The sequence below is a fragment of the Cryptotermes secundus genome, unplaced genomic scaffold, assembly GCF_002891405.2.
Source record: "Cryptotermes secundus unplaced genomic scaffold, Csec_1.0 scaffold1799, whole genome shotgun sequence".
NCBI classification, from domain to species: Eukaryota; Metazoa; Arthropoda; class Insecta; order Blattodea; family Kalotermitidae; genus Cryptotermes; species Cryptotermes secundus.
The window spans coordinates 35,430-50,714 of record NW_019721788.1 but is presented as its reverse complement, the minus strand read 5'-3'; the positions used below and the strand labels follow the sequence as shown (position 1 = coordinate 50,714).

General features: G+C 39.8%; 1 protein-coding gene across 2 annotated transcripts in view; it reads left to right on the top strand.

Moving 5' to 3' along the window:
* The first annotated feature begins 403 nt into the window (after nt 1–403).
* Nucleotides 404–15,285, top strand: part of LOC111875815 (protein DEK) — a 37,486-nt gene continuing 22,604 nt past the window's right edge. Inside the window, exons 1-4 of one of the 2 annotated variants that reach the window (XM_023872357.2) lie at nt 404–505; nt 957–1,176; nt 11,391–11,560; nt 12,553–12,707. In XM_023872357.2, coding sequence (XP_023728125.1) covers nt 464–505; nt 957–1,176; nt 11,391–11,560; nt 12,553–12,707 — 587 coding nt within the window. In that variant the 5' untranslated portion in view covers nt 404–463. Of the gene's footprint in view, nt 506–621; nt 758–956; nt 1,177–11,390; nt 11,561–12,552; nt 12,708–15,285 lie in introns of those variants that run through there. The other variant, XM_023845599.2, reaches the window with a different exon arrangement.

Here is a 15,285-nt window from a genome sequence, read left to right as displayed (position 1 = left end):
AACAAGAGTGGAACGCAGCAAGAATTTGCCCTGAGAATTGAAGTGGGATATTTAATTTATGACGAAACTACAACTACTGATTTTCACGAAAGACAATTTGGTCATAATTTTTCCGTAGTTACTACGAATTCATCACCTGATCCGAGCCTACTTCGCAATCCGTGGTCATCAGCATATTGAATTCTTGGTCTATACGGGTCTATACGTAATGTCGATGGTGTTCCGTGGATCATACAAATTGTTAGAATTATGTACAATTAAATATTGAATGCAGAAAATAATTTAAAAATAATATTATTCACGTTAAAAATTACAACACTATAACCAAAATAAAGTATATTTTTGAGGTTCAAATATAGCCCACCAATGCTGGTATACAGCGGGAAGAAGTTTCTTTAATTCCATTGGTTCTCCTTGTAGCGCCAGCAGATGCCCGCCATATTGCAAAGGAGTGAGCGTTAAGATGTCTACCGATAAAGATAGTACAAAGTCTGAGGAGCCGAAGGTATGTTTTCATTTGAGCAATTATTGCAATATTAAATCTGAAATATGTGGTGTACGTAGACTGCGAAAGCGTGTACGGATGTGAATATGAAAAGTTGCGTATTAGTTTTTCCATGTTGGAATGGGGTTGATGTGGACCAAGATGGCGTAGGCGGGGACATAGTTGTTGATGTTTGAAAACGCGGGAACGCGTACTTGCCTGGAGGGTTGTGTGTAGTGGAAGATGAGGCGTCCTGTAACTTCGAACCGCGTAGTATGTATAAGAGCTTTACTGTATGTTCCTGTACATTGTGAAATGAATCATAAGTACTCTTTGAGATTAATTGATATCATAATTTAAATATTTTGCATTTATATAGCCGGGAAATTGGCGATTTGCTGATTTGTTGATGGCGTAGTTGGTGTTGATTGTGTGGTGTATAAAAATAGTAAATGCATATTAATTTATATAGGTGGAGGAGGGTGTGAAGGATGAAGATAAAATTGACGATGACGATGGAGATGAAAAAGAAACCTTTGAAAATGAGGAAAAGGAACCTCCAAAGAAGAAAATATCGAAGGTGAAAGAAGTAAAAAAGGAAGAGGATGAAGATGATGACGATGATGATGAAGAAGAAGAAGAAGAAGAAGATTTGGATGGAGAAGACGGAAAGGGCGATGGTGAAGGGAAAGGTATATAAGCTTTATAATTCGGAGTGCCGAAAGATCCAGCTGAGTAGTACTAAAATAAGTATGCCCTGTTTATAATTGTAAATTTTGCCAATCATAGTGTATGTTTCATTCATTTTAATTTTCCCACATCTGAGTGTCATAAGGTGTCCGTTAAACATGCTTACCATATAGAATGACTGGATTATTGACTTCACACTGATTCCCCATGAAGCACTGGCTTTCACCTATCAGGCTGTAAGTCTCCACGTATGTGAAGCCTTGTGTTAAGTTATGTTATATAGAACAAAAATTGCCCTGTACTGTGGCAGGTGATTATTTTTCGGTTTGTGTTTCTTTATGGAAGGTTTAGTTTGATATATTAGACTACGTAGTAAATAGTGCCCCTTAATTTTTTTGAAAAGAAGACTATCCCATTGTAATACGTGTTATCTGCATTTTAACCTGTAATGTCCAAAGTCCGTTAGTCAGTACACTGATGAGCATGGTCATCATAAACAGTGTACCCCGATTTGTGCGTTCAGGCATTTAAACGCCACTAATGGAAGCTTGTATAGACACCTCTAGTAGAAGCATATGCCCAATCCTAAATATTTTTAAATATAGTAAAATTCATAATGTTGTATTTTAGTGTCCTGTTACACTGATTTTCATCCATGATTGTATACAGTGGCCGTCTTGTAGTGCACTCAATTTCACCTGTTACTTCACGACATGTTTCGGCAACATAGTGCCATCTTCAGGTGCCCTAATTACGCTAATCTATTGCATTGCTTGCCATTATATGTCTTTATAAAATTATTTAAAAAGTGTGTATTTGTCAACTCTAATAAATTTACACACACACTAAAACTTGTTAAGATTATTCATCTTATGTGTCTTAATTAAAACTTGCGTGTGGTTCTTCTACTATGGGGGTCGTATGTGTCTTAATTAAAACTTGCGTGTGGTTCTTCTACTATGGGGGTCGTGGAAGAACCACACGCAAGTTTTAATTATGACACATAAGGTGAATAATCTTAACAAGTTTTAGTGTGTGTAAATTGATTATAGTTGACGATTACACACTTTTTAAATAATAATATAAAGACATATAATGGCAAGCAGTGCAATAGATTAGCATAATTAGGGCACCTGAAGATGGCACTATGTTGCCGAAACATGTCGTGAAGTAACAGGTGAAATTGAGTGCACTACAAGATGGCCACTGTATACAATCATGGATAGTAAAATTCAATATACATACATTTTTTTGTTGTTATTTGCTCAACATATATACAGGCTTCAACCGCCCTGTCATGTAACTGAATCTCACCTTTGTGTAAGATTCCCTGAAGCACCCAAGAAAGCAGTCACACATCACATATCCTGCATTTCAACTGCCTTTCAATTTCATCATCTTCCAAACAACGTTTCACTGCCATTGTATGGTAAAATGAAACTACGGTATTCAAATTTGGTTTGAAATCAAAGAAAACTGAAGTCTATCTCAGCTGTGATGCAAGTGTTGGGTTGCAACCATAGAAAGGGCAGTATTCTCTTGCAGCTTCAGTGGCAGGGCTTGGCACTGAAGTAGGGAACAATGAATATTTCCTCTAGCCTCTCATGAAAGGCCATGTTTTCACTTTTCCGTCCTTTAGTTAAATGACTGAACTATCTGAAGAGTGCAACAAAGATGTGAAAGCTGCCGTCAGAGAACCAAATGACTTTATTGCTTCCAGCTGTTTTATGGCACCAGAGAATGTGAAAATATTTCAAGTGTTACAAGCAGGAATGGTGTTATAATGCAGAGCTGTTATGTGAAGAAGTAAAAAGTAAAGTAAAGCTATCCCTGTACCAGGCCATGAGAGCCCATAGGGTTGTGAGACAGAAGTGAGAATCAAAATTACAAGAAAAAAATTAAAAATAGTTTATAACTTAATTATATTATATTCGGCACTTTCAAATACAGTGCAAGTGCCCTAACAGGAGCAGACATTTAAACACAGGGCAAAAACAGCCATTTAAAGGCACACCAGCAGTGGGCATTTAAGTAAAGTCTAGCCAGCTCAAGCTACTACCATTTCAAAACTCTGGTGTTTAAAGGTTAATTCCTGTGTTTTTTTTTTTTCTTTGGTCATACACACCAGATGCTCAGTGTACAGCTCTTGTGAATAAGAAGAAAGCAGTCTTCTGGGATGTGGCACTGTGTATATGTGGTGTTAACCGACGTTTCGGAGGAACGTATCACCTCCATCTTCAGGGTAGAAGAAAAATATAAGAAATCTGCAAGGGAAGAGACCGTGAGAACCGGTAAAAGCAGACTGTTCTCTGTACCGGTTCTCACGGTCTCTTCACTTGCAGATTTCTTATATTTTTCTTCTACCCTGAAGATGGAGGCAATACGTTCCTCCGAAATGTCGGTTAACACCACATATACACAGTGCCAAATCCCAGAAGATTGCTTTCTTCATAGTCACTACCGTGAAAGCCTCAAATCTTACGGCTTGTGAATAACTTTGTCCATTTCATGAAAAATAGGAAATGGACAGTGCTTTGGAATAATGAGAGTATATATGGCAATATGTGCAATGAATAACAGGTTTCTATCTTTGCCATGATATTTCAGATTCTGAATTCATGTCCAATGATCAGAATACTGCGTTATGCAAAGTTTCATCAATTAATGATTTGATAGTCCCTAGTGAGAGTGGCAGATTCTCATATTGTTCCTTTTATAATTGCAGAATGATTACATAAGAACTACTCTTGATCGAAGTCACTAATTTTTTATTCTCAGACTTATTGAATTCAGATATTTCTGTTACCTGATACGACACAATCTGCTCTTATATGCTTTTACTGGAGTCTGATAACCATTCATTGTTACTGAAGGATTAAGGACATAGACAAAGTAACTGCTGATGTATTTTATAACAAATGTTATAATGCACCAATACTTAGCAAATGAATCCATTCTGATAGATTACACTTTGTACTCTTTGGTTAAGTAAACTATTTTTTTATTGCAAGGGAACTGCTACACATAAGGAACTAGAAATTTTAACCAGTTTCTTTATTACTGAGTATTCCAAATTAAATAAATGTCAAAGTAACATCATTTATATTGCAGGAAGTAAAGTATACCTACTGCGGAAGGAAAAACGGTGTACCATAGATACTGATGGCAGATGTTAGCAGTCACCATGAACATATGTCTTGGTTCTTGTTGAAAGTGGGCATCCTCTGACCATACTTTACAGTGGCAGAGCAGACTGGCAGACATTTGTATCCTGTGGTATATTGATTGATAATGTAAATTTTGTTTCATGGGCCTAGTATAAAAGATCATCAACGCCATCCAGTGTGGTTGATATATATTATTTTCTTTCAGCAATTGGTCAGAGCGACCATCTTCAGAAGGACATATCAATACATGCAGAAATCACAATTACAATGTCATTGATCAGTCTGGTCCATGTTGTGTTGTAACAACACAGCATGGCCCGAACAACTGGACGACAATAAAGAGTCCTGTTCCTCAAACAACAGAACCACGACATGGTAGAAACTCATCTTACTTTAAAGAGAAGCAACATAAAGGACACAATCCAAATTGGTTCTGGATTTTAACAAAGTTTTTAAAGCATACTTGTAAGTGGCTAGTTGTAATGATTTATAAATGTTTTAATAAATTCAAGCACATTGCTGTAATTGTTAAAGGCTAGTGTTTTATATTCATGACTGTAATTGTTAAAGGCTAGTGTTTTATATTCATGACATTGTAATGGTGGTGTCTCTATGTATTGGTAGTGATCAGTGATGTTGTAATGGTGGTTTCTGCATGTACTTATATGCCCTTCTGAAGATGGTTGCTCTGACCAAAACATGTAATGGATGAATTGCTAAAGAAAGAAAGGAACATTTAGACAGTGTTGGTCTTTTATGCTATTGCTAGTGTGACAGACCAGGATGAACCAAATCAAGTTTCATAGACCTGCTTAAAATGTGTGTTGGGTATCATTTTCAGCAATTAATGTTTTATATTGTGACATGACAGATAAAGCTGGAATAGCAGATCAAAAAAGACATCCATTGGTAGGCAACAGCATTGTAAACACATTTCCATGGTAACAAATAACCGTGCAACAGCAGAGGAATTGTTGAAAGTGATGTTATATATGTGGTTCATATGAAGGCTAGGTAAGGAGAACCAGTTGGAGTTTTTAGTTGGACCCCATGTGGATGTAGCCTCAGATACCTCCACTGTAGCCCTACGAGTTGTTGGAGGCAAGGAGAAGGAACCCAATGCCTGGTGGTATAACTACTACCCAGTTCCTAGTGGGAGTAAATATGGGGACCTGTTCCTCCAGGTTGGGGGAGTGTTGAATCTGAGCCAGTAAAATATGGTCATGATGACTGAGCTGGTGTGGGCCAGCAGCAGTTGACGAGAGGATGTAACATAAGAACTATAATTGCAAATACTTATTGATTGGGAACAGTTATGTCATGTTCGATGACAGTAAAATTTGAAGCATGGATTTTATGAATTAGATCTACACTTCTTAAATTACAAGAGATGGTTGTTTTAGACTTGAATCTGAACAGTGGTGCCACCTGCTCCTTCCCAAAGGTGTCTTCTTCACCAGTAACAGAATTCTTGAAATTTAAATTTAAAACCTAAAGAAAGCAAAATGGTTTCCTATTGGCCTTGAATATTGCATATAACAAGAATGGAAAAGTGTAATTACTGATAGAAATACTGTATTGCCTTGAACATAAGATGCACCTTTTTACCCATTTTTCCCCTGTTGAAGAATTGAGATACATCTTAAATTCAAGGAATGTGTACCTTCCTAATTTTTTTCTAAAACCCACATTCAAAAACAGGATGCATCTTAAATTCAAGGGTGGCTTATATTTGAAGTAGTATGGTATGTATGTTTTCCAAATGCATTGGGATGTGCTGGGTTCAGTTTGCTCCTCTTAAACTCAGGTGCTGCCATGCATCTCAACCTGGTTTCAGAAACTACTTCTGCCCAGGACCTTGCCTACTGTTGCACAGGGCTCTCAGTCTACCATAAATGGCCTGTCCATGCATGGTAGTGATCACTGCCCTTTGAATCTTCACATTTCCATGACATATTCCATTGTACCATGGTACCCTACCATCCAAATTGATTTATTGGATGTGTTAACTGGGAAGCATTCAGTCATTGGCTTTTGAGAATCAAAGGGATAGGAGTCAGATCTATTACTGTTGCAACGGTAGACATTGCCAGTTCACTAGGAAGATATTTTCCTTCTAGTTTTTCTGTGATCCTCTTCTTTTAAAAGACAACAAAGAAGCACTGCCTCTGAACTTCGCCAACATACTCACAGAGCCATATAATGCAGAGTTCAGCAGTTCTAGCAGCACTAGATACCTGTTACAGTATATCCCCAGGCCCTAACAGTGTCCATAACCTGATGCTGTCCCATCTTCAACACATAGGCATGGAATTTTCCACTGTCCATATGCAGTTATATGTGGTCAGAGAACTCCCTATCTGCCTGGAGAGAAGCTACAGCCATCCCCATCCTGAAACCTGGTCAGGGCCACTCCCTTACAGCTAGTTGTAGACTTGCCAGTTTGTGCCAGTGTGGTATCTCAGGACATCTTTCCTGTGGAATCTTAACGGTCAGCTGACACTGTTCATGTCATATCATCTCTGGGATCATCACCTGCCTATTCATCTCAGCAAAGTCTCTTCTGCTTTCCACAAGAAAATATGCCAAAAGGCTGGTTCTAAGTGTGATTCTGTTTGCTGTCAATAAGATGGGCAGCTCAGTTAGTCCATCTGTTACACCATCTCTGTATGTTGATGGTATTGTAATATATTACAGTTTTCAGAGTGTTGTTTGATCACCGTCAATCATCTAGCACACTGGATTGTGTGTAATGGATTTGCCTTCTCAGCAGCAAAGCCCCAGTATGCATACTTCTATGTTGAGGGTTTTATGTCATCCCCTCAATGTGTTTTTCTATAACATTGCACTGCTATTTGTACCATCAAGTTTCTCTTGACACCAAACTGTCAAGAGAACTTCACTTAACAACAACCTCACATAAACTTAATATTTTAAAAGTTTTATCCAGTAGATCTTGGGGTGGAGACCAGATGATGGTACCTCAAGTGATCACTCCAAGATGGATTATGAGAGTTTCATTTATGGCTTCACAGTAAATTTTAAATTGGGCCGTGCCATAGCTGAAGCAGTTAGTCACTGGATTCCCACCGCGGAGGCCCGGGTTCGATCCCGGGTCTGGTCAAGTGGGATTTGTGGTGGACAAAGTGGAGCTGGGGCAGGTTTTCTCCAAGTACTTTGGTTTCCCCTGCCAATCTTCATTCCACCAGTTGCTCCACAATCACCCTCACCTATCATCTGGGGCTGGTACAATAGGACAGAAGTGTCCGCAGTACAAAGGACCTAGTCCCACCCCACTAGCAATAAAAAAAATTAAATTGTCCATTGTGAACCCTGGCCATGACATGGAGTTTGTCTTGCCACTGGTGCCTTCTGTACTAGTCCATTTGAGAGCATAGGAGTATGCAGAATCAGGAAAACCTGCATTCTCCCTCTATAGGAATCTACTCTGCTGTAATGCAGTGATGCTGTCAATGCAGTCTTTTGTCCCTCCCACCCCATTAAGTATGAATTGAATATTATTGCCTCTTGACATGTGAGTTTACATTTTTGCCACCTTCTCAAGTATCTTGACATCCATGTACTGTGTATTGTTCTTAGTACAGCCTCTTGTGCCACACCTTGGTCTCTTATATATCTTACTTTCAACTCACCAGAGACATGAGAGGTGAAACATCTGTCTTCACATACCACCAGCTCATTGCCAAGTTCACCTTTATTTATCCAGACTACACAGTAGTTTATATCGATGTGTTGCTTGTTCAAGGATGAACTGAATTTGTCTTCATGTATTACAGGGTCTTTGCATAGACCCTGTAAGTACCTTGCAGGGTCTCCAAGGGCATGCACCAGACCATGCAGTGATTTTGGAGATTCTGCAGCAAGTTTTCCACCTACATGAGGCACTGATGACTATTGTATTGTGATACGTTTGTGTAGTTTAACAAGAGGAGCCATCCACTGCTAGGCAAAGGCAAACTAAACATGTAAGATTTGAGGCTTTCACGGCGGTGACTATGAAGAAAGCAGTCTTCTGGGTTTTTGCACCGTGTATATGTATATATGTTTTATATTCTGTGCCTGTGCACATTTGTGAATAATCTGAAACGCAAATGTATATGTATGTATATATATATGTATGTGTTTACCAACGTTTCGGAGGAACGTATCGCCTCCATCTTCAGGGTAGAAGAAAAAATATATAAGAAATCTGCAAGCAAAGAGACCGTGAGAACCGGTAAAAGCAGACGTTTCCATGGCAATGAACACATGACACCACAGTAGAGAACTGTTAGAAGCGGTGTTTTATTTGTGATCCGTGTCAAGTCTGTATAAGGAGATCCAACTAGAGTTCTTATTGAGTTTAGAATGCAAGACAGTTACAGCAGAGTAGAGAGGTTTCACAGTGACATCGCAGGTTATTTCTGAGAAAGTCACCACCCAGCGAGGACAGGAACAGTTGAACATGGAAGCTGAGCTGTAACCAAGCAACAGGTATTGAAGACGGACTTAGAAGAATTAGCATGTGTTATAGTGAATTGTAAAGTGTGTATATTGGCAAGCGTTATAATTATCTGTAGTTACAAGTGTTCAAGAAATCCGGTTACCAATCCAAACCCTCTGTCTAGTCATGAACACTTCTGACTTAGTTGTCATGTGTTAGTGACTAGATGCAGTGTTTGGATTGGTAATTGCATTTATTGAACATTTATAACTTGTAACTACAAGTAATTATGACACTGTCAGTAATCTACACATTTTACAATTCAGTGTAGCACCTGCTAATTCTTCCCAGTTCATCTTCACTAGGCATTGTTAGGGCTCAGCTTCCATGTTCAACAGTTTCACTTCTCGGTGGCCGGCAACTCTTTGGCACTTGACCCATGATGGGAGCTTGAACTCTCTATTCTTTACTGCAACTGTCTTGCATTCTCAGCTCACTAAAACCTCCAGTCGTCCTTACGTAACCTTGGCATAGAGTGCATAGAAAACACCACTTCCAGCAGGTCTCTGTTGTAGCTTCATGTGTTCATTGCTACAGAAACATGTTTGCTTTGTCATTGCATAGTAGGAGATGGTTTCTCTTGGTAAACTGTGCCATTGTCATGTCACACTAGTTTGTTGAGTAACCTCTTATAGGTTTGCCAGGAACAGGTCACTGATGTTGCCATGACAGGAGCCATTCTACTCAGAAATTTAACCTTAGGTAGTAATGTTGCACTTGTCTTCATGCTGTTTTGTCATGCAAGGTGATTTGACAGTAAACTGCGAGCCATAAAACGAGCTATGAAAGTGTGATGTTTCTCCCACATCTGCAGCAGAGGTGAGGAGGTATGGTTATGCATCTATGTGTTTGTCACACTCATATTACAGCTGTCTGTTAAGAGGTGACCTGGTGCCTGTTTGTAATCACTGACCTCCCCTTACCATTCCACACATCCTGTGGGGATGTCCTACCTAGGAGGTGAATGCAGTAATGTATCTAACATTGTGGCATAGAGTTTGAGAGTTTTATTTTTTCCCCATATAAGGAGTAGGTATAGTGATGGGCTATGGGCTGGATGGCCCAGGCTCAGTATCCAGCAGTGCAAGGTTTTTCACTCCACAGCATCCAGACTGACTCTGGAGTCCACCCACCCTCTTCTGTGGGTACCATGGGCCCTTTCCCTGTCAGTAAAGTGGCAGGGACATGAAGCTGACCACTCATCTCCATTTAGTGCCATGGTTAAGAAAAGTGGAGCTATACCTCCACTCCCCCATATGTCTTTATGGCATAGTGCTTAACTAATTAAGCACATGGATAAGTTTACCTTTTACAAGCCCATATACAGCCTGTTTCATGAAGATTTTTTAGCAATATTTTTCAGTGTTTTTATTGAGTCTTTTACCAAATGTGAGACCAAGTTACAGTCTGATACAGTTGTCAAATCTCTCAGCATTTGAATTTTATGAAAGAAAGTGGCGAGAAAATTAATTTTTGGATGGTATTCATGCCCTGGTTTTTAGACAAAATTTTCTAATAGCAGATTGCTTGTTCATACACTTAGATGTGTGTTTTGTGCTGGGGGAGGGGCATAGGCTCATGTGGCTCCATGTACATTGGGAACAGTTCTGCAAGAACTTGCAGGAAATGATCCAACAGAAATTTGCAGAGTATGATTTTAGTTTTGGCTTCTTCATTCATCACTTCCATACACATCTCTTGTTTGATTAGATTACACCTGATTATTTGTATATGTGTTGTGAGCATCAGTCTGTATGCTGCTGGGAAATCCAATTATGTACATTTTGATCAGTTTAGTTTAGTTATATATAATTAATTGGCGTTTCTCATCCTTCATTCTGGGGTAATTTGCAGTTAAAGAAAACTTCATCCATTTGTGAATTATTTGTTGCATGCAGAATTGATTCATAGGCATTATATATGTAAATAGACTACATTAAAGGTGTTATTTCTGAAAATGATTTGCTTTATGTGGCCTGGACAGATGATGAAACTCCCTTGCTCAAAGAGTTAATGCACAGTGTGGGTGACTCAGAGCCAAGTAAAATGATGGCTGTGTTTTGTTTTAGTCTTTTACAGTAATTGGTGTGGGTTACATTTAATCAAGTATTTTTAATTGAGGAATACTTCTGGTACAACTTCATGAAGCTATTTTAGAGTGTTTGCAGTTGTACTTCTCTCTGTATTTTGGTGTTACCTCTGTATAAGATGAAACTTCCCTGCCAGAAATGCTAAAGCAGCTTGGGGGTAAATGCTGTTGCACCGAAACACCCACAGTACATTGCTCAAGCAACCTAATGACAGGTAAATACCATGTGAAAGTCCATTCTTTCCTCTAGACATTGATGTCACACTTTATGCCATCGACAAATACTATACCATTTGAATATCAAAGACCTGATGTTCAACTGTGGTGGTTAATACAGGTACCATGAGCTGACTGGTTGGTATGTGGCTCACAAAGAGTTAAATACTGGTGTGAACATGAGCTCATTAATTCTGATTGGAAATCTTAGTAATATCTTATTTGTTAATTTGGTCACAGTTCCTTTATTGGATCAGCCTCTTCAGCTTTCTGGCACTCGAGAGAGGAAAAAGGTCCAGCGATTTACTGAAGAATTTAAGTCTGAACCTAAAGATGCCATTGTCATTGAAATTCCAGAAGGAAAGGGTAGTGCACTAGGAGATATTCCTCGCATTGATGCTGTTCTACAAGTGAGTATTAGGGTGGGTCTTGTCAAGTGACTTCTTTCTTGTTCAGATAACAATCAGGTGTGGGGTTTGTTAAATGGAAATCGTTGGTTTCTTTCATGAATTTCATTGAGACATAAGATAAAATCAGAAGTTACACAGCAGGGACCACTGAATGATCTGCAGTGCCTACCCCCAAAACAATTTTACTTTCTTTGATAATTGACAGATTGACTCTTAGCATTTGTCACCTCCCTAATGATACTGATTACACCATTATTTATCTTAGAACTAACCCTTGTTTGTCACATAGTGGGGGTTGACTTGCCATTCGAGGCCAGAAGAAATTGGCATCTCCCCACATGTGTACTCTGGCCACACATTAAAGAAAAAGGTAAAGCTATCCCTGTAACAGGCCATGGTGGCCCGTGGGGTTGTGAAACATCAAGGCTCCTACATATTCTAGACAATCAGCACACGGATGGCAATGAAGTGAGCCATATGCACTGGCCTCCCTTTATCCCAAGGAAGATTCCTGGTACTCATTTCTGTTAGAAAGGCTGAGTCGACCCCAGGGCCATAGTGAGGCTGGAAGGATTAGGTCAATTGAAAAATCCATGGATGTCATCGGGAATAAGCCTGTGACCATCTGGTTTGTGACATATTGCCTAAACTACCTATGCTGCTACTTGCCACATGTACAGACACAAAAATAAGAAATTGTTTTGGGGGTTTTTTAGACCTTGCACCATACAGGCTTAGAAAGATGAAGTTACACTTCAGAATTGCCTAAGTCATTCATAATTGAAAACTTCTTGGCTAAATGTAATGTAAATATTTTTCCTTGTATCATGCAGACTTGGAAGCAGAATGTTAGAATTCAGACTGGCGTCAGCCACCATCCTTAATTAGCAGCTTCGTTTCCATAATTTCATTTCTTTCCATTCTTTTGTGTGAGATTTATCCTGAATATTCATTGTATGTTTTAATTAGTACTCTCTGGTTATGTGTTGCAGAGATACAAGTCAGATGAACTTAAAACCCTTCACAGAGTTCTCTTTGGTCGTGTTGGCAAAACTACAATGATTAAAAAGAATCTCCGCAAGTTTAATGGTTTTGACTTCAACAAAGAATCTGATCAGTTTGAAAAGAAGAAGCATGTTGTACAGAAGTAAGTACTATGTCATCAGTCCTCATTTATGCAAGGTTAAATCATTAGGTAAAGGCAGTTTCACAATATCTTGTTAACCACATAACTGATTTGTCTGTATCTGCAGGCAGCACCATTCATCCCATAACCAACTCACATGTACAAGATACTTGCAGCAAGTATTTTCATGTTTTGTTCATGACTGTTCCTTCCTGTACATATAGTTATACCAGTTTCCACTATAGTCCATTCGGGGAGACGAGACAGTTAGCATAAACAAAGCAAGCCCCGCATCGCCACACCTGGCAGCAAGGAGTGGACAAAGCGCGCAGTTACTTCAGTGTACTCACTGCATTCGGACACACGTTAACCTGCATTCAGACTGAAGAGTGAACTTTGGACGCCCCTGCAATTGTACACGCATCACGTGATCGCTGCATGATTTCATTCATAGAGCGAAGGAGATACCGCGTGCATTTGTTTACGAGGACTCTCTTGTCTCCGCCAATGGACTGTAGGTGGCATAAGTTGTTTGCATCAGTGGTAATTCATGTGGAATTTCTCAGAATCTTTTCACTTTCGTAGAGACACTGTTCACAAGACAGTTTGCAGTGAATGACGGCTTAAAGATGTTCCTTTTTAGTATTGATATGTTAGTGCATGTCAGGAACTTAGGTGCTCTTATTTTCATGTGAGTGGTTAGTTAAATTGTTGCTGTAGTTTGTGTTCATGTTTTCTTCACTTTGAAGAAAGTTGTCTTCTGGGTTTAGGCACCGTGTATTCTTCGTTTTGGCCGATGTTTCGGAGGAACGTAGCGCCTCCATCTTCAGAGCAGTTGAATAGCTGCGGAGAGCAGTAGCTGTGGTGATAGGATGTGGAAGGTGCTGCTTATATACGAAGTAGGCAGGGGGGGTGGTTAGGGAGAACGGACCAATGGGAGCAGTGGAGAGCGATTAAGGCCATATATGGTGTGTGACTAAGGGAGAGGGGGAACGGCCAGTGAGTACAGGAAACTTGAGGTCAATAGCACTAGGAAGTGCGGTAGTCAAGAAAAACCGGTAGGTTGAGGACAGGCTATTGACGTCAATGACATGACGAAGAACTGGTGTGGCTAGTAGGATTCTCTTGAGGGAAAGGATGTTTCATGTCTGTCGAGATTGTTGAGAGCGATAAAGACCATATGATGTGACCACCGTATCGAGTTTCACAAAACGGCCATAATCACCAGTAAAAGCCGTTATCTAGATCGCATAATCCTGGAGGCCGTTGAGATTGAGCTCCATCCGAACAACATGAACAAGGAAACAGGGTTCAGTCTCAACAAGTCATGGAAGCCACTCATCTCTTGCCTCAAGAGAAATACAAGCCACTCCAATTCTTCGCCATGTCATTGACGTCAGTAGCCTGTCCCCCGGTATCATGTCATTGACGTCAGTAGCCTGTCCCCAACCAACTGTTCTTCTTGCCTACCGCACTTCTTAGTGCTATTGACCTCATGTTTCTGGATTTACTGGCCGTCCCCCTGCCCCCTATTTAGTGCACATCATATGGCCTTTATCGCTCTCAACAATCTCGACAGACGTGAAACATCCTTTCCCTCAAGAGAATCCTACAAGCCACACCAGTTCTTCGTCATGTCATTGACGTCAATAGCCTGTCCTCAACCTACCGGTTTTGACTACCGCACTTCCTAGTGCTATTGACCTCAAGTTTCCTGTACTCACTGGCCGTTCCCCCTCGCCCTTAGTCACACACCATATATGGCCTTAATCGCTCTCCACTGCTCCCATTGGTCCGTTCTCCCTAACCACCCCCCCTGCCTACTTCGTATATAAGCAGCACCTTCCACATCCTATCACCACAGCTACTGCTCTCCGCAGCTATTCAACTGCTCTGAAGATGGAGGCGCTACGTTCCTCCGAAACGTCGGCCAAAACGAAGAATACACGGTGCCTAAACCCAGAAGACAACTTTCTTCATTGTCATCGCTGTGAAAACCTCAAAACTTACATTTTCTTCACTTTATTTATTAAATCTTTAAGTACAGTAAATTCTCGCTAATCCAAGTTAACTGGAGAGAGAGGTTGTCAATATTAAGCAATAATCTGTACCACTGAAGCAAAAGGTAACCCAAAAAACTCAGAACACAAATAAATGGAAAATTGAATGATATAAGTAGTGCCAATGAAAATAACTAAAAGCAATTACTTTAGGACCTTTATTAAAAAATGGTACAAAGACAGTACATTTATATGTCGATAGGAGACTCAGAAGTTGTACTTGTTTGTGAACATAATGCAGGTTTGAAGAAACTGTCTAGTTTTGTTTAAACAGACAAGTGACTCGCCTGCCTTCTTAAATGTCATGTGTATTTTTGACATATGTACTCAACTGTGAACAGAATTTTTCATCTTTTGATTTGGATTAACTGCAACCGGATTAGCGAGGGTATACTGTATATACAGGGTGTCCCAGGAGGAATGTGCCAAACTTCGGGAGGGTGTTCCTTATGTTAAAGTATGCTGATATACCCCAAAACACCTATGTCCAAAGTTTAACGGTTATGGAGATAATGGCCAGAGAAGTGTGAAACTTTGAC